This window comes from Pantherophis guttatus, chromosome 3 (assembly GCF_059756535.1).
Source record: "Pantherophis guttatus breed Tessera chromosome 3, ASM5975653v1, whole genome shotgun sequence".
Classification (NCBI taxonomy): domain Eukaryota; kingdom Metazoa; phylum Chordata; class Lepidosauria; order Squamata; family Colubridae; genus Pantherophis; species Pantherophis guttatus.
Window position 1 is genome coordinate 27891644 of NC_142065.1, and position 20664 is coordinate 27912307.

At 38.8% G+C, this 20664-nt stretch overlaps 1 protein-coding gene across 2 annotated transcripts in view; it reads right to left on the minus strand.

The window, feature by feature from the left end:
- Window positions 1–20664, minus strand: part of TOP1 (DNA topoisomerase I) — a 54827-nt gene that overhangs the window by 29960 nt on the left and 4203 nt on the right. For both annotated transcript variants that reach the window (XM_087889176.1, XM_034413929.3), the window contains exon 3: window positions 1528–1624. In XM_087889176.1, the coding sequence (XP_087745302.1) occupies window positions 1528–1624 (97 nt within the window). The remainder of the gene's footprint in view (window positions 1–1527; window positions 1625–20664) is intronic.

Below are 20664 nucleotides of genomic sequence, written 5' to 3' on the forward strand. Positions count from 1 at the left end.
CCAAGATTAAAATACATACAATATAAAAATTAAAATAAATTAAAACAGAATTAGATCAGTTTGGCTTCCCCAAATTTTAAAACCCTTTACCCATAAAATAACCCATTAAAATTTTAAACCCGGCTTGCTGAAATAAGAAAGTCTTCAAAGCTCGGCGGAAAGTATGGAGGTCCGGGATCAGTCGTATTCCTGGGGGTAGCTCGTTCCAGAGGGCGGGTGCCCCCACAGAGAAGGCTCTCTGCCTGGGGGTCGTCAGTCGACATTGCTTGACCGATGGCAACTGTTATCAGTTGGTGCAGTCACATGGTGCTGCACTTAACACTGTAACCAGGATGGATTTGATTTAAATCGAGTTGATTTAAATCACTAGTAAAAAGGCTTGATTTAAATCAACTCAATTTAAATCATAATTTTTAAAGAGCAACTGTCATCTCTGCTACTCCTTTGACCCACTGTTGACTCACCAATAGTCCCAGTGTTGCAGAATATATAGTCATGCTACATAACTAAGCTCCATTTCATGCTGAATAAACTAAATTATTTATGTATCTTAAATAGAAAACTATCTTACGATAGATTTTTACCCCAAAAGTTTTTTATTAAAATAAATTCGATAAAAATAAAAAAATCCGATTTATATAAATAAAAATCCGATTTAAATAAAAAAAATCTGATTTTGATTTTTTTTTAAAAAAATCATTGATTTTTATCCACCCTGACTGTAAGAGTTGCCAGTCCCAACTGCAGTCAGTAAATGAGGATTGACTGTATCTTTGAAAATTCTACAATAAGACTGGAGTCAGAAGTTGTAGAAAGAAGGGTACTATGATGCAAATTTAGAGAGATTAAAATATAATTGCATTTATAACCGTTGTGCATATTGAAGTCATTTCTTTGCATCTTTTTCCTTTTCTATTTTTCTTCAATTTTTTAAATTGTAGTTTGCCTTCTTTTTCTTTCTTACATTAGTATTAATTTTTATCATTTTTTAAAAAAATAAAAAATCATATTAAAATGTATTTTTGTAGCCTTAAGGGTTTCCTATTTAAATATCATTTTACGATGTGACAAGATCAATTATGCGTAACATTTTAAATGGTCAGCTTTTTTAGAGACCTGTATAAATATGTAGCAGTATCACAGGTCTGTCAAGATGGCTTACTTCAAAATATACTGTGTTAGTATGAATCATTTAATACTATCATTTCATGTTTACAGGCTTTCCATTTGATTAGTTACTATGGCAAACAGAACACAGGAACAGGGCTTTATTACTACAGAACATGTAATTTTACACTCCTCAGGCTATTTCAAGTATAACTTGCCTACCAATACGGGTCTTTAAATCCACCCAAAAGAATCAAGCCCTTTAGAATAATGATAATGTTAATAAAAGATGAACTAAACTTAGACAAACTGTCCAAATTCATCTCTGTAGTAACAATCAGATTGAAATAATCTAAATTTATTCAAGATTTTGAAAGCTGAGGTTTTGCATGCTCAGATCATAAACGCACTTGACCTTACCTATTACTGTACTTGGATTTTTCTCTGTCTTTATCCTTCTTGTGCTCTTTGTGTCGATGTTCTCGGTCTTTGTGTTTATCTTTATGTTTGTGCGAATCTGTGAACAGAACAGCAAAGAAAGGAATTAAGAAATAAAATAAGGAAATAAAGCAGTTGTCTAAATTTCTATGATGCTATTAGTTATACGTTGTCACCCCAGGCTCTGAGACACACGTTGTCAATGTTGTCTTGGTGGCTAGAGATTGTAAGGGTCTTCATGGGACAAAAAAGACTTAAAATTGAAAAGACTAGAAATTAAAACTTGTCCAAAATGCAGCACCTCATGTATTAACTGGGAACATGTAACACCAAGGGTCCTGCACTGGTTCCCAATTCAGTTCTGGGTACAATTAAAGTACAGCCCTTAATCTATAAAATCAATAATAGCTTGGCACTTAGATATGCCTTGTCCAATCTTCAACTGTGGCAAAACTGTCTCTTTCACTATGGCTACACCTAGTAGTGTGTAAGTCAGCATTTTTTTCTTCTGAATAGGGACAATAGACTGAATTACCAGTCTGTTTCCAGGTCAATTCAAGATGCTGGTTGTGAGTTTTAAAATCCTACATAGCATGGGATCAGTTATCTGAGGAACTGCTTCTCTTCAATTGTACCTGCCTGTCCCACCAGAAATAGTAGAGAAAACATGCTACGGGTTTCATAGGCTAGAGAGCTACATTTGCTAGGCTCTAGGTGGCAGGCCTTTTCTGCTTGGCAAAAGTGAAGCTGGTTTAATTTCTTTTGATTTTCCAAAGGACCCTCAAGACATTCAAGGGTCCTTTGGAAAGTCAAAAGTGATAAAGCCAGCTTCACTTTAAGTGCTGGGGATTGGAGAATTATTACGTATCTCTGTTATTACTAACATCCCTTTGACCAATATTTCTTTTTAGATTTTTAAAACAATCTCTTTAATGTTTTTAAATAATTAGGACTTTCATTGGAATTCACAGCACTTTTCTCTTTTTGACATTGCAATCACTCTGCCAAACAGAAATTCTGACTTTCCCAAGAGTATCACAATGAAAACTGAATCGCCCATAATCCTGGGGCTAGGAAACTGTTATCCTCAGAATACCACTATTTTCTTAGCAACTGCTTCCTTATCTATTTTGTATATGCAGACGGGAGGGGGTGGATATGAAATCTAGCTATGCTACAACTTTGAGCATTATTCATGCTAGAGCCATTTGACTGGTTGATTTTTCCCATGAATTAAAACACTTCAGAGGAAACTTGTTTTGGAATCACCATTCAATAAAGTATGGTGAAATAGGGAAGGCTAGATCATTTATGTTTAGGCTGTAGCAGAATAATTTCTAACACATTATTACTTTAGCCATAAGGAGGCATAATGAAGCACAAGGAAGTACTGGTGTTCAACGTGACTTTTTTTTATTTCTGTTAATGCAGCAAATTTGTTTTCACTAAGCCATGTTACTTTGTTTGGTTTCCTAAATATACTAGCACCTCCACTCCATTCCCATGTCTGAATTAATAAACTAGGAATGTAATTATATAGTAATCTTCACAGCACAAGATAAAAATCTAGGATTTATTTTTATTATTGCAATTGAGCCATATAAGATTTACAGCGTAAAATGAGGTGGAGGTGGGTAGATATGAAAAGAAGCAATCATTTAATTTTTATATTTCATGCTTAGCTACAGGCTTAGTTAAGATAAGTCCGTAATTAGAAGGCAATTTTATACATTTTCCGGAGAACAAATCCCAGCAAACCATTAGGATTTAACTTTTCGATGAACATGTATAGGATTGTGTTGTTAACCGGAGGGCAATGAAATAAATTTATATATCTCAGATGATTAAAGCTAATTTTCTAGTGTCTGTACAAAAATATTTGCTTTTAAGTTTTTTAAAAATTAAAATAAACACCTTAAGAATTGGAAGAACTTTTTCCTTCATTACCCAAAACCACTTTTCTGAAAGTTCTTTTTACAAAATGTAGGTAAAACACAATTCAAATGTCCCTATTTTGATTGGATATGCTAAACAATGCAATCATGTAGTGTGATGTCACATGACCACATTGCTGAGTAATGGCAATCCAGTGATCCCCCCTGTCACTGCAACTCTGGGACTGTATGAGTCATTTCACGAGGACCATGACATGACATGGGAAGAGATGGGAGTCCCAGGCAAGTAGGCTGCAGGAGTTTCAGGCAAGTAGGCTGGCAAAAGCTGCAGGTAATGGGCAGGTGCCATGGATAGGCAGGGAGGCAGGCGAGTGGTTGCCACAAACAGGTGATATGGAGCACAGAAAAAGGAGTGCAAGGGTAGGCACTACAGAATCCAGGTGGGTAGGCAGGCACTTCCTCCCAGCTCCCCCATTTCTATTCTGAAAAGTACAATGCCTCCCAACAGGCTTACAGGTGCAATTTAAAGTGCTGGTAATCACCTACAACCGTGTTGGCGAACCTATGGCACGGGTGCCAGAAGTGGCACACAGAGCCATTTCTCCGGGCATGCGGAGCCATCACCCGTTCTTCCGGGTTCCGGTACGCCGGTCATCTGGTTTTCATGTGCAGGAAATTGGGCGTGCAGGAAATTGGAAGAGCAGCCGCCCATTGCACATGTGCACTCCAGGAAAATGATCTTCCTTGTTTCCAGAGTGCGCATGCACACCAGCCAGCTGGTCTGGTTTCTGGTGCACATGAACACACAAAGACCAGCAATTGGCACGCGTGCCAAAAGACGCAGAGAGGGAATCCCAGCGGTCACTTTCTAAGGGAGCAGAGCAAGGTAAACCAAGGATTCCCTCCCTCCCTGCCCACGTGAGCTACTTGCGCAGTCCCAGGCGGTCCGGACCACCAGTGGACCAGCAGCTGCTCCTCCAGTCAGAAGGCGGGGTGGGGAAGGCTCCCTTGAGGGAGACCACTGCCAGGCCCGGCAAGCAGAGAGCGAAGGGGCAGTGTCTCTGGCCAGCCTGGCTTGCTGGGCCGGGCAGCGGTCCAGCTGGGGCCACCTTGGGGGAGACTGCAGCGCGGTCGGGGTCCTGGTGCTCCCTTGCTGGGTCCCTCGGAACACAGTGAGGAGGAAACCCGGGATTGGCTGCCAGCGCGGACGATTCCCCCGTGCAGCAATTGCAAGCACCGAGCCCGATGGCGAGAGGGGGCGGCCAGGAAAAAGGGAGCCAATTGGGGTGGGGGGGACGGGATGGCTGGCACAGCCACAACTCCAGCTCCTTCAGTCGCAGGTTGCAGGCGCCCTTTGAAACGGGGCTCTCCAACCTTGGCAACCTTAAGATTTGTGGACTTTGAGAACTCCCAGAGTTCTCAAAGTTGCCAAGGTTGGAAAGCCCAGCCCTGCCTTGGAAAGGCCCGTTGTAAGGCAGGCAGGAGGGTTCAACTCTCATGAGCCTCCGCTCCCACAAGGCACATTTACAGCCCAGGGGCGGGGCTGCAGTCCTGCTTGTGCCATTCACTGCAAGCTTGGCAGCAACCGCGGCCTCCTCGCGTGTTTCCCTGCACCCCCTTCTGACTGGGGGAGCAGCGTGGGCAAAAAGTCTCTGCTGGGATGGGTGAATGGGGCGCTGGTGAGTTGGAAGGCAGGGCTGAGAGCGCTGCCGCTGGCTTGGGAACAGCTGTCTCGCCAGGGTAACTGGTTGTCCTCCGGTAAGAGGCGCGCCGGCCCTCTTGGGAAAAGTGGGAGCACATGCGTGGCGGGCGCACACATGCGCAGTGGGGGTTGCATGTGCGCATGTGCAGTGAGGTGCATGCGCATTAGGAGCATGGTGGGGGTCATGTGCGCATACGCAAATGGGGGCGCCCATTGCATTATGGGTGCTGGCACGCGAGAGCTCGTGTGCTCGGACTTTTCACACGCAAAGCCAAAAAGGTTCGCCATTACTGACCTACAACATCCGCTTTGGCACAGGATCAAATTATTGATGGAAAGTTATCTGCCCGTTTTGCACATCCTGACACTTATGAGACCCAGGAGGTATGCCTTCTCTATGGGAACATCTGCCTTTTGAAATGATCTTATTACTGGATGTATAGTCAATACCAACCATATAGTCTTTGAGGAAGGTGATTAGAATCTGGCTGTTGAAATAAGTCACCACATGTAGAAATCTACAATTTTGTTCACCCATAAAACTATATAATATTCTAATGAGCTGTGTTATTTTACATTGTTTTTGTTTTTTTGCCACAAAGAGTCACATAGTTTTTAATATAATTACAAAAACAAAATAAATAAAAATAAATAAATAAATAAAAAAAGGGACTGCAGCTTCGGGGGCTCCGTCTGAAGGAGCTGCATCAGTCGGGGAGTGCCGCTCTGGAGGGTGGAGCTCAGCTTTCCTTGCTGAGCAGCCACAGTGAAGGAGGCGCGTCACTGGGGATCTCTACCCCTCCACTCAGCAAACCCAACCAGCCTGGAGGCGAAGCAGTCAGCTAGAAAGGCCCATTCCCCTTGCGTACACAATGCACTTTAGAACCACTGAGACCGCCAGCAACTTGTGCAAGTCCATTAGGCTGCTGCCATCCGAAGCACCAGGCCTACCCAGCTCAAAGGAGGCAAAGCAGACAACTAGAAAGGCTGAGTAGAGGTACGCCCAGGCCCAGCAGGCAAATAACAGCCAGCATGAGTGGAGAAAGTCAGATCCCCATCGGAATCCTGGCTGCCCAGCCCAGCAGAGATGGGGGGAGGCACGCGATCCCAGCTGGGCTTGGGAGGCCATAGCGCCGATGCGGATCAAGCTTTCCCCGCTCGCCGTGGCCAGCTTTTGCCTGCTGGGAATGACCATGCTTTTACCACTTCTACTTGGCCTTTCTAGCTGGTCGCATTGCCTCATTTGGGCTCGGTGGACGTGGTGCTCCGGCGGCGCTGGTAGAGGCCTAATGGACCTGCGCGAGCTGCTGGAGGCCTCAGTGGTGCCAAAGTGTGTTGGATGCCTGAGGGGAACGTGCTCCACCCGTGGCCAAGAGCAAGACCTACGAAGGGGCCAAGGAGATGACCAGCGATGACCTACTCTCCAACTGCAAACCAGAAGAGATGGGACGGAGTAGGGAGCAGCCGCCCCACACCCTCCTCACATTGCCTTTGCCCACAGTAGCTGAAGGCAGAGGCACGGGGGAGAGGCATGTGGTCCAGCCTGTTGGATGTGCCAGACAGCCATCTGCCCTGTCCCAGCCACATGGGATGGAGCAGGCACGTCCGGTGGTCCGCATCACGTGCCTCCCCGCCACTCTGCCTGCTGCCAGTGCTGCCGCCATCATGCCTGTTTCTTGAAGGGCTAGCTGTGGAGTCCCTGCTGCTGGACACCTCCTCTCCCCTCTGTGTGCGCACACACACCTGAAAGGGTGGCCGTCCTGGAAATTGTAAGGGGCCGGCCAGCGTCGCTTCGGTCCTGCCCATCCCATCCCATCGCTTTGGACCGGCCCATGCCAGTGGGCACACAGGCCTTGAGTTTGACATCCCTGACATATACCAACACATCACCATGATATAACATTCTGTTCAAAATTAAAACACAATATATATGTCAATCCTTTCAACCACATATTTTCCCACTGTTCTATCTGTATAATCTGTAAAAATTTTAACCCATTTCATATTCTTTCACTTGTTTCATATTTCAATAAAAGTTCATACATTTTAGCAATTACGTATTTATCATTGTAAACTATTTTATTAAAAGTTGTCTTACAGTGTTTCAAAACAATAAACTCTTTTGCCTACTTTAAATCTTTCTAATAGCTGTAGATAAAAAAACCACTGATAACTATATCCCTTTGGCACCATTTGTTCTCTTGATTTTATGTTTGCATGTTATTTCTCGTCTATAAAATGCTTCTTTTGCTGACAGCCACAAAATTGTTTTTCAGGCATAATCTGGGTTTGAATGTATTCCATATTCTGAAAACAGCATATACACAATTTTTAAAATGCACATTAACCTTGATGTTATCATACCACAGATATTCATGTCACTGAAATCTCAGATCATGTCCTAACCAAAAGTCTTCTATTTTTCAGCAGCATCCACTCTTTCATCTAAACCAAATAGCAAGTTGCCAAATATCATTTCAGATTGGATAGACCTCCTAATTTGCATCCTTCAATACTTTAGAATCAACCCATTTTTCCCTGTCACAAAAAGTTTAATAAGGATCCTGCTCCCTGTTTTTTTAATGTATGTGCCAATTCAGTGCCATTCTTCATATGCTGAACTTCTAAACTTTTAAACTCCTAAATTAGCTAGGAGGAAAATTCCTATGTTTCTCTATGCTCATGCAACCACAAACTCTAGAGCAATGACATTAATATTTTGGTACAGCAGACAAAATCAACTGGTTCTTAATTCTGATAAATCTACAATTTGGGTCTTTGCTAAGAGAGCCACCCAACAATCTTACATGGTATGGTAGAACAACATAAAACCCAGCAAGCTACTGCATTTAAATGCCTTGGGGTGGTTTTCCACTTTAATGGCAAAAGTGATTGGTTAATGGGGTTTTTCAGTGAATAGAATTTTGGAATATGTGCCTTACAATAATGTGGATGGCAAGATATTATGCCTCGCTTTGAAAACATGCTATCCTCAGCATGGGAAAAATTAGATTTTGTAAACATTTTGCTGATTTCCAAGTACACTTATTTATCCAATTTCGACCATGTAGGGGCAACTTAATAACTTCTGTTGTTCTAGCCTCAAAATGTTTTAACTGTGATATGCTTATCTAGATTAAGCCATCAATAATACTTTAAGACAGCGGTCACCAACTGGTGGTCCGTGAGAAAATTTTGGTGGCCCCCAGAAAAATTATTGGCATTTTTTATATTGCACTAAATCAGGGTTCCTCAAACTATGGGCCCTTAGGCCAGATATGTGCAATGAACGTTTGTGTTGCTGCAGAGAGTATCCCCCTTCGGGGTCTTTTTGTGTGGGTTGCAGGGGGGCAGAAATTCCAACTTGGGGTCTGCTTCGGCCTCCTGGTGCAGGGCTTTGGGCAAAGGCTGAAGGGAAGCGCAGCTGGTAGCGAAGAGCCGGAGGGCCTTGTTCCAGTGGGACTGCATCATGGCCTGGAACTGGCTGACCATCTTAGCCCTCTGAGCCTCCGAGTGCCAGTACCTGGCCTTGCACTCCCACAGGTCTTCCCTCTGCTTGGAAAGCCTATGCTCCTAGTCCTCAGTGAGGTACTTCTGATGAGCCTCTTCTCGGTCAGATCCAATATGAACTGAGTCAGCTGTTTTGCCAACTCTTTCTTGTGGTGGCTGCTTAGCTCCAACAATTGCTTCCTGTTGGGCTCTAAGGAGCCCAGGTGGGGAGGTGAGGATTGGCTGGGAGAGGAGGGGCAAGTAGAGGCCGGCGAGGAGCCCTTCAGCATGAGTGACATCAAGTTGGCCACGCTCACCCAGTCAGTCATTAGGCAGATCATATTAGTGGCCTGCAGGATTTAAAATTATGAATTTAGTGGTCCCTGAGGTCGGAAAGGTTTGTGACCCCTGCTTTAAGATATAAGGGCTAGCTTTATTACATGATTCTAGTGTGCATTCCATGTGCCATTAAAATGGAAAACCACCCAAAGGTATTTTACATGCAGTAACCTGCTGCATTTTATGTCCTTCTACCATGAAAGATTGTTGGGTGGCTCTCTTACCAAAGACCCAAATTTATATTGAGAGGCTTTTGAAGTTCTGAAGTAGTTTTTGTCTTCAAAGCAAAAGTACTACATAGTTACCAGTAAAGAATGCTAAGTCATTAGCCACCAGTCAGGAATAAATACCCAATGATTTCAAAAACTACAACCTCAATAGTGGAAGAACGCTTTTGAGATTTAATCTTTTTTTAAAAAAACAAAACACAAGAGAATATACAAAAAGTGGAGATTAAATGTGGTGCTGTAAAATTAGAAATATATTTAGCAAAGGTTCCTCTTCAAAGAAAAATCAAGTATAATCTAGAATACAGTATGTCATACATCTAACTAAAAGGTTTCAGTGAAACTCTAAGTGCATACTTTTTTTCCTTAAGGCAATAAAAAATACTTTCCCCAAACCTAAATGAAACTTATTGTTCTGCCCCAGCTATGGACCACAAAGAACGCAGCACACACAAAGTCGAAACAAACCTTAGTTTACTAATTAAGGACTAATGAGCTTTCTTAGTAGTTGTTCGAACACAAGTACAGTTTAAATCAGTCTTTTCTGAACAAGGGCTGTTAATTTAACTTCATTAACAGCTGACAAGAGTCCAAGGAATAATAACTCAATTCTGAGGCACAGTCTTTCAGATAACCGTAAGCTTACTGTGGTTGGCAGAATACCCAGATGTAATTTGCAGGAAAAATGACGAGAAGCAAGAGCCGATCAGACGTTTCTGGAGTCAATACGCCAAGGAATATGAAGGAAGTTGTTTTCTGCAAATTGCCTCAGTCGTAGTCCTTCCTTAAATAGGCTAGGGGAGTGGGCAATTAGCCCCAAGCCTTACTCTTGAGGAGACCTCCTCCTGAGGAGCCATTCCTGCCTTTTGGCAGCTCTGCGCGCCCATGCATTGACAAGAGGCTCCTCCTCTTCACTTATGGGAGCTTCTGGAGGTTCTGAAGGCCCTGGCTGAATCCTCGCCTCTGACACCAAATCTTCTCCAGCATCCTCATTGTCTGACTTGGGTGCCAGCAGTACAGGCTGCTGGCAAATCACACCAGCCTCCTCGCTTTTGGAATCAGCTACCAGCTGCACAGGCCGCTGGTGGGCCACAACACATATATGATTAGTCAAGCAAGTACTGTAGACCTGTTTTGGAATATGGGAGCCTGCTATCATCATTGTATCAGCTATTAGTGACAAAATTAGTGGACCAGAAGAATGCTGTGGATATAATTTACTTGGACTTCAGTAAGGCATTAGATAAAGTAGATCACAATCTACTACTTGATAAGGTAGAAAAATGTGGGTTAGACAGCATCACCACCAGATGGATTCGTAACTGGCTGACCAACCACATTCAACGTGTAGTTCGAAATGTAGCTGCACCTTCATGGAGTGAAGTATGCAGTGGGGTACCCCAAGGCTGTTTTAGGCCCAGTATTCTTCAAGATCTTCATCAATGATTTGGACGAGGGTATAGATGGGGAACTCATCAAATTTGCAGACTACACCAAACTGGCAGGAATAATCAGAAGATAGGCTTAAGATACAGAAAGATCTTGACAGACTTGAAAACTGGGCCCTATTTAACAAAATGAAATTCAATAGTGAAAAAGTAAGGTTCTACATTTAGACTAGAAAAACTATACTAGGCATAGTATAGGTGGTACCTGGCTGAATAGTAGCCAGGTAATAGTGTAAGAGTGGACAATCACTTAAATATTAGCCAGCAGTGTGCTGCAGTTGCCAAAAAAGCCAACATAGTTCTAGGCTGCATTAACAGAAGGATAGAATCAAATGTTAATACTTTATAATGCCTTGGTGAAGCCACACTTGGAATACTGCATCCAGTTTTGGTCACCACATTGTAAAAAAGATGTTGAGACTCTAGAAAGAAGAACAACAAAATGATTAGGGGACTGGAGGCTAAAAAATATGAAGAACAGTTGCTGGAATTGGGTATGTCTAGTTTAATGAAAAGAAGGAATAGGGGTGACATGATAGCAGTGTTCCAATATCTTAGGGGTTGCCACAAAGAAAAGGGAGTCAAGCTATTCTCCAAAGCACCTGAGGATAGAACAAGGAGTAATGGATGGAAATTAATCTAGGAGAGAAAGAACCCAGAACTAAGAAGAAATTTCCTGACAGTTAGAACAATTAATCAGTGGAACAACTTGCTTCCAGAAGTTGTGAATGCTCTAACACTGGAAGTTCTTAAGAAAAGATTGGACAACCATTTGTCTGAAATGGTATAGGTTTCCTGCCTGAGCAGGAGGTTGGACTAAAAGACCTCCAAAGTCACTTCCAACTCTGTTCTTCTATGTTCTATATTTTTTTAAAAAGTAAATTAAGATCAAGTAATACAAGAGAAGTTTTTTTAAAAAACAGTGATTGTTTCCCAGTAGTTGATAAAACAAAATTCTTTAACCATTGGTTAATTTATATAAGAAATTATTAAATTTCAAAGTAATGCTATCAAGACAGATACTACAAGAGGAATATTAAAGTAAGTGATTCTTGACATCACTTTGGTCATTAGTCAAATATGAACATGTGGCTCAAGTTTGTTTCTGGCTACAAAAACATGATACAGCTGTATATAAAGACTTCATAATCTGAATGCTTGCTAGGCATAGCATTGTACACATATTTTAAAATGCACACTGTTGCCAACATTGAGGTTACTGTAGGGATAAAAAAGCTATCACTGATCTTCAGCCTGAGAGTTTACAGATGTAGATGGTTACTGAACCATTCATTCTTCACTCTTGACGTTGGAAGTATATTATGAAGAAGCAGAAAGTAATTTCACCATAGGTTTCTGATAAAAGCCATTGTATCAGATGTTGTCCCTTTTTGCCTCTTTGCTATTCCTCACTTATAATCTTATCTTCCCTTTTTCTTCAGTCTTACTTTAACCCAATCACATTTTTGTTAATTTGTTTGTTGCTCTATTACAGAACTATTTGTGTCTGTATCCCATTATACACATTAGATAAACAATTAAAGGAAAAAATAAAACTATATAGGCTGTCGTCGTCATCATCATCATCATCATCATCATCATCATCATCATCATCTTAGCCACTGTCTATCCACTGCAGGATGAAGACTTCTTCCACATATTTCCAACCAATTCGGTCCTGAGCTTTCGTTTGCCATTTGGGCCTGCAATACTTAATATTAATATACTATATTAATAGACAGGTATTAATACTGATATTGATATTGTGTACCAGGAATTGCTTAGAACAAGTATAATAATCAATATTTAATTTATTAAACACATCTATCAAAAAATGGATAGAATTTCAATCCTTGACTTAATGTACATTTCAATGGATAAAAAGTGTTTTATAACATTCAGATTAAAATGAAAATTAATATACTGATAGCGTTGTCTAAAACACTAAGAAAAACATTACATAGAGTATATGAAAAACAGTGATACCATTTTACTGCACCTACAGTTGATTTGACAGAGTGAAAGCATAATGGCAAAATAGTTCACTCAGATAGTAGCTATATTAAGTGCTGAAATGCATCTTTGAAGATGTGTATACTCAATCCTAGACATAAATTCTCATTATGTAAACGAGTACTTTATAAAATTACTATATTGAGAGCTGTTCTTTTCACTAAATGCTTGGAGTGGAAAGGGGAACCTGAAACAGTACCAGGTTTTGGAATCAGTACTATTACAATTTTCTAGCTTCCAAAATGTCCTTTGTTAAGAATGAATACATGTAATTCTGACTAATGAATTCCAGAATACATGAAAAGATCTGAAAGGCTGCAGTATTTACCAAACTACTTGAAAACGTATGCAAGGAATGTTTTTTGTATTACAGTAAGGTCAAGGCACTATTGTGCATTATGCATACAAAATGTTTTATTCCAGATATGACTTGTTTTGACTGTAACATATTTGTTTTAATAGAATGAATTAAGATACCAAATTCTCGTTATGTTGTACTATATCTTAATCTTAAAGTTGCTTCATCCTGTTCCCTGATAACATTTCACTGTGGCAAGATCTGTCTTGGGCTTATACATAGCAAAAGGAGATGTCTGATCTGTCTGGATCTGATTCTTGTGGAATGGACTAGCAGTCTTATCTAAGCAAGCCCTTTGTATCCATTACAATGAGAGAATTTTTCTTGGAGATAAAGTTATTGTTAATGGTTAAAAGACTGATAAAAATTACTGACATCAATGGAATTATAAGGTTCTTTTGAAATATTTTGGCAAGCTACATTTTAAGGGCAAATGAAGTTTTCTGTGGGCTGTTCTACCCATTCTCAACAGCAGCAGTTTTCAAATCGATTTAAGTAAAGTTATGTAAAATATTTTCTGGCTAAAATTATAAAAAGAAGAAAATTTTAACTAAAATTGGCAGACTTCTTGTTAAGAATTATGCTTTAGCTGAACTAACATTCTCATTAAAATAAGGAGAATTTTTGGATGCCAACAGCACAGTAATCTGCCAAGATTTATCAGCACAATTATTTTAAAATAAAATTAAACAGAAAAATTATTGTGAATCATGTTGCGCATTCATTGCAATTTTCACATTTTGTGCTGACAATGCACTAAGAAAATTAATAAAATCCAGAGAGCTATCAAAGAAACTTCTGAGGCTTCATTGGCAATCTTTGCTCTTACACAACCACTTAAATGTAAATGTGTATTTGTTGAACCAAAGACACTCCTTGAAACTGAGACATACGTTTTAAACTACAATTTAAGCATGAAGTTCTCATTTAATAGATGGAAGGCAATCCCATTTCTGCAATAAGTGCAGTTCAGGTTACTGAGATATTTATGCTCAGATAGTTCTTCATAAACTGTTACATCAGTGTTTTTAAAATGTTCTATCTGTTCTACAGATGTGCTTAAGAAATGGTTGACTATTTCAATGTTACGAAGCATATGTAGGAGACACATTACTCCATCATTTACTCCATCATGAGACACCAGGACAACTTTCATCTTTTGAAAAAGCTTGTCATATATAAATATTGAAAAAGCTAAACATATTGAAAAAGCTAAACATATATAAATAAATGTTTTAGTTTAGGACATTATGACAAATGACAAACTTGTGACTTCTGTTTTGTACTTCAAAATTTGTTTCATGATCTTCATCTATTCAGAAATCATGTAATGAATGTTACATGAACATAATACTGCAACTTCCCTGAAGAATCAAACAACCCCATTGTATTTATTTTAACGGCAGAGCAGCACAGAAAAAGAGGAAATACATCTGGATTGCTGAAGCAACAATGGTGATGCTTTATTAACTTGTCCTGATTCTTGTCCTGATCACAGACATTTCCACAACATTAGTTGGAGTAGAAAGTGGACAGCAATAAGCATCTCCATATACTGTCCTAATTAGTGTACTATGCATCATTGTGTTGTGGCAGGTGACAGATGGCTTGGTACACATTTTGTGCCAAAAAATAACATATAAACAGAAATGTAAATTTGCAAGAAATTTTAAAGTCATGAGAAAAAAAAAATTCTTTCAGTAATGCCAGTGTTCCCTGAAGAGGAAAATAAATTTTATCATATATCTTGACAGTTACATTTCACAGTGATTTGTGTACTACAACTGTAACAATCTGATACAGTAAATAATATTACATGGAAGACTTTCTAAAATACTTTTTAGAACATTCTCCTTAATAAGTCCTAAATATATGTCTAAAATTAAAGGAAATGTTTATTTCTGTAATATTATCCTATTTTAGATCAAATGGTAAACAATGTCATTGTTAACTTACAATTATATCAATATACATGTTCTCCTCTTTGATTTTATAAAAATAAGGGCGGGATATAAATAAATATCAATAGGTTCCATACTTGTACCATACAGCTTGAAAATATTTTTGCACATTACCCTTTTCCAGAACTGCCTTCAACTTGTTATTTTTGCAGTTTAGTATGAACTGTTTGCTTCAAGACAAGCTACAACTCTGCAACAAAATTAAGGTCAGGGCTTTGACTAGACCATTTCTTCAGTTTCTGTTGTGAATTTACTTGTGCATTTATGATCACTGTCATGTTGCAACTCATGGACAGGTACCCTAACATTCTGAAGGAAATGTTGGTACAATCTATTGTTTTGTAAATGATTGTGAGCTGTCCAGGTCCTGAGGCTGCAAAGCAAGCCTGAAACCATTATGCTTCTACCATTATACTTCATGGCCAGGATGTGGCTCTTTTGTTGAAATGTAGTGTTCTATTTTCAAAACAATTCCACTTCATTGCATCTGTCCAAAAGAACAGACTGTTCCATCAGCACGTGGAACATCCAGTTAGTCTTTCCTGAGATGGGCAGCGGTGTGCTTTTTGGACAGGAGTTTCCCCTTTCCTAACTTCCCATGCGCATCACTTTTCTTCAGTTCTTTCCTTCTTGAACATTGTCAGACAATGCTGCAGTTCCTTTGTCATCAGACCTGGATTGTTTGTGACTTTCCAGAATGTTATACATTGTGCTGTTAAAATTATTTTTGATGCACATCTTCTCTGGGAAAAAGAAACAATGGTGCTGCATTTTCTCCATTTAACTTCATCATCTGTCGATGATGGAGGGCGAAGTTTTTTGCAAGAGTTTTGTAAATTTTTCCAGTCTTGCAAGTCTCTTTTCTGATTAACGCAATCATGTGATAGGCATACTATTCATGTCTACAAATCTGTATCAGCAACAGCAGACTCTAATGGTGTCAATCAATGTGTGCATGTTTTTAATAGGCAGCAGCCACTCAAATTCACACCTTATTAACATTTCATTGAATAACATCTGACTCAACTTATCTACTTAACAGGACTGATTATCCTAGGGCTTCATCATCCATTTCCAACAAAGACATTGAATTAATGTGTTCAGTAAAGATATTGATTTTGTTACTGGAATATAGATGCTTCTCAGTTCATTAAGGTTCTAAGCAGCTTACAAAAAATAAAATAGAAAAAATTAAAAGTAATAACCAAATTCAAAAACTGTGATATTTAACTTCATAGCTACTGGCACACTGAGGAAAATAATTCTAGCAATAAATATCCCTAGCTATTGCAAAGAGAAACCTACTACAGCAATAGATCTTAAAGGCTTTCCAGCACTACCAGGTCTTGATGACTTTCCTGAGTGCCAACAGAATGGGTGCTGATCTCACCCTACATATAATACTTTATGTATCATGGCACAATATACTGTGCGTGTTTTTAAAAAAGATGCATTTTTCTACTAACAGGGCTTAGACAAAAGTCTTTTCACATTATAGTCACAATGCTAGAAAACTATGGATAATTCTAAAAGGTTCAGAAAGTTTTTCTCCACATCAGGAGGCCACAAATTACAGCTTGCTGCCACCTACAAAACCAGTGCTTCTTTTCAAGGATGGATTAGCAATCTGAAATCATGCTGGGTTTGGAGTATTTCAAGAATCCAGTATGCCTATAAAGATAAGTCTTTGCTATCTCTCTGCGAAAGATTATAGAGTCCAGAAAAGGAAAGGAAGAGAAAACATGCATAAACAGTAGGCAAATCAGACATATCAAAAAATATGATGACAGTTTATTCATAAACAAAACATAGCCCAGGTGAAGAGAAATTTAAAAAGCAGCATTCTAAAACATGCAAAGAAACTCTATGAATAAGCCTAGAAAATTTCTATTACGGTTTCCAAGATTTTGTTTTTATTTTGGCAAGGAAGTTAAAAATACTGAGCTAGAAACCAGGAGACTGTGAGTTTTTTTTTTTTTAAATTTATTTATATGCCGCCCTTTTCCGGAGACTTAGGGCGGCTTACAATGCATTAAGCAATAGCCTTCATACTTTTGTATATTTTATACAAAGTCAGCTTATTGTCCCCACAATCCGGGTCCTCATTTTACCTACCTTAGAAAGGATGGAAGCTGAGTCAACCTTGAGCCTGGTGAGATTTGAACTTGCAGTAATTGCAGGCAGCTAATGTTAATAACAGTGCTTTAGTCTGCTGTGCCACCAGGGCTCATGAGTTCTAGTTCTCATGGAAGCCAGCTGGGTAACTTTGGTTCAATTACTCTCTTTCAGCTCTAGGAAGAAGGCAATGGCAAACTACTTTTGAAAATGCTGTCAAGAAAACTGCATGAACTTGTCCTGACAGTAGCCAGGAATAAAGGCTGAGGAAAGCAGCAATCTATAAACAATAAATTGTAATGAAATCTGTGTAGTTATTGCTTTTTTGATCACGATTAGTGAGTCTTGACATTTCTAAAACACTTTGAAGGGAATTACACTGTGACACTGGTTAGCAAAATTAAAAAACAGTAATCGCATTAAAATAAGATAAACTTAGAATGAAAATATACAATGTTATTATACTGAACACATTTTTTTCTACTTTGTCTACACATGGTCCTAATTTTCAATTCCTCCTGTGAAGTAAGGTTTGAAAATCTAGTAATATGCTATTGCATACCAGTCATAATACTGACTAGGAACAGAAATGTTTTCTTCATGAAAAGTATGTAGAGTTTACTTTGAACATGAATACAATGTTTGCTTCAACAAATTAACATGACAAATAAGTATTATTCGATGTCATTAGAAGCAAACTGTTTTCTAGAATAATTATGTTTATCAATAACATTTCAGTTGCTGTTAATTGGTTCATAAAGAAATGTCACTGTTATGCAACAATCTACATTACTGCAAAGTAGTAGCTACATGACCTGCAATAAGTAGCACAAGAATATATTATCAACAGGATGAATCTAAGATGGGATGAGAAATCCAGGAGAAATGTTCAAAATCAGCACTTGCACATGCTATTTGATACATATGGCTTTGCTAAATCCAAGGTTCCTTAAACTTATGCTTGAAATACTAGGCAAGGGGCATCTTAAACTCCTAGTGTAGTACCTATTGCATATTTGGGGTATTCTTTATCCAAAGCAGAATCTGCAATAGTGACAATGACAGGGTAAAGAATCAAATGTACACAATTTTAAATCATGAAACCTTCATACAGATCCTCAACTTACAACTGTAATGGAATCTGTCCATTTTCAGCAGAAATGTCATAAATTGTGGTCATAGGACTGTGGGATGTGTAAACCAGAAGGGGAGGCATCCATCATAACTTCAAAGAATCACTAAGTGGTCAGTCCTAAATAAAGGACTGTATTCATTTTTAAAGACAGAATCTTTCTGTTATACTAGGCAGATATAGGAGAAGTAGCAGAATGTGAGGGCGGAGTTAAAAGAGGGATAAGCCTAGAATCCCCACATAGTCACAAGCAGACTAAGTCCAACCCCTCCCCTTGAGTTCGGTTGGCCTTTATCTAACTCCAAGCAGGTGCTGACCATTAGTTGAGAAGATTCCTGAGCTCAGGTTTTTAGCAATAAATCATTTTAATTGGATCTTCATGTGTGGCCCTAGTCTTTTGCCCTGACCCCAGAGTTGTTAATAAACAATCCAATTTAGCTAATGAGCTCAACCATAGAGCACTTTCAGTATTTTGACTCAATCAGATACTATATTTAAGATTATTTGCATTGAAATGTGAAGAACTGAGATAAAACCCTTAGCAGCTTGCTAAATGTCACATACAATCTTAGCTAAAAAGCCAGATAAAAGGACACTACAGGGGCTATGCCTATAGAGGGCAAAGCAAAACTGCAGCATGTATCATTTGATTTGCTACACCAGGTTTTCACATGCCTTGTTTTAAAAAGAATTGCTTTTTTTAAATATTAGCTGATTTAGGAAACTGCAAACAAATTCATTTCCTAACAACACTAAATAGATATTCCTGTTTGAATATTAAGTTTGGAGACAAATTCAAGTGATATATATGATTTGTAATATCCTTACACTATGTATCACTATTTACAAATAAATAATTTAGCCATCTTATTAAACATAACTAAGATTTGTATCTTTTATAGAAGGCCCTTCTTTGTTAGGTTGCCTACATATATTGAGTAATACAGTGCTATAGTAATAATTTTCTAGACAACAAAATGCTGTAAGTTTACAATTAGGACATGTGCAGCAATATACTCCTTACGGTTGCCTGCAATTTGCATTGCTTCTGATTCTGGAATTACTTTATCATCTTCTTGAGTAGTAACATTGACAGTCAATCTACTCCCTCTTTAAAGCTGTCAAAATTACTGACCTCCACAACACTTACTAAGAAATGGATCCTGCTATAATTAGAACTTATTTCCAAGTAAATGGTTCAAATTATATTGCATATATACTTCAGTTTGAAGTGCTTACAAATATAAACTTCCAAAAAATTGGTTTAGATTATTCCTTCAAACCTCAGAAAATTATGCACTGGTATTATTCAGATAATATCTTGTAAAATCAGATCACACTCAATAATGTTTGAGAATGCATTGCAAGTTAGTTGAAATTTATTATTCCCTTAAGAAACACACAAGAAGTTTTTTGCACTACAAAAAAAGTTATTGAAAAAAGCAGGATTACTGCCTCTTAGCAGCTCCAAATCTTTATTTGTAAAATTGAAAGAAAACAGCCACGTTTTGCAAACAATGCAGATATTGAAGGGCAAGAGGAATTCAAACACATACAGTCTTGTTAGCTGGGGGAAAAACTCTGCTGAAATAGATTTCAAAAATTTTCCTTGGCTTGACATGCAAAATGTTGCAAAAGAGTAATTTCCATGGAACTATTAACAACAGGGGTCATTTACTTCCAAATGCTCACCATGTAATGATTTTAAAATCCTAACATTACTTAGGTTTAGTCCTCTAACCAATTACATACTGAAAGAAGATGTAAATCCTGCAATCAAATGGTCTACCATAACTGGATAATGTTTCCAGGTTTTCCAATAGAGAATAAATATGTAATCATTAGAATAAAATACTGAACATGTTCTTATAAAAGCTAATTAAAAGCTGAATGATATGCAGTTTTAAGTTTGCAATGGATCCATTTTACTAGTCATAATCTACTTATTCTGGGGATTGGTAAAGTTCCAGGAGATTGGAAGAGAGTAAATGTCACCCCATTGTTAAAAAAAGAAAGGAAGACAACCTGGGAAGCCACAGACCTAGAGACTTATCAGTCTGACATCTACATTGGAGTAAATCTTATTGTTAGCATTAACAAGATCCAGCACGTTTGCCTGACATATAGCTAATCTATTATTTGACAGACTAGGTAGGTCAAGGGAATGCTGCAGACAAAATGTACCTGGACCTCAGCAAAGCCTTCAAGTCTTGCTTAAATTCTCCTTTACAAAATGGTAGATAATCTGGATGAGGGAAGCTGTTTGCAGATGACACAATAGGTAGCAGTAATATTTTGATGAAAGAGAAAATTCAAAAAGATGTAAACAGGCTTGAGCCTGTTGAAATAAATAAGATGGATTTTTAAAAAGGAAAAATGTAACATCCCGCATCTATGGAATAGGCTGCAAAACAAAGTTAGGAGTCCTTCAAATAGAGGC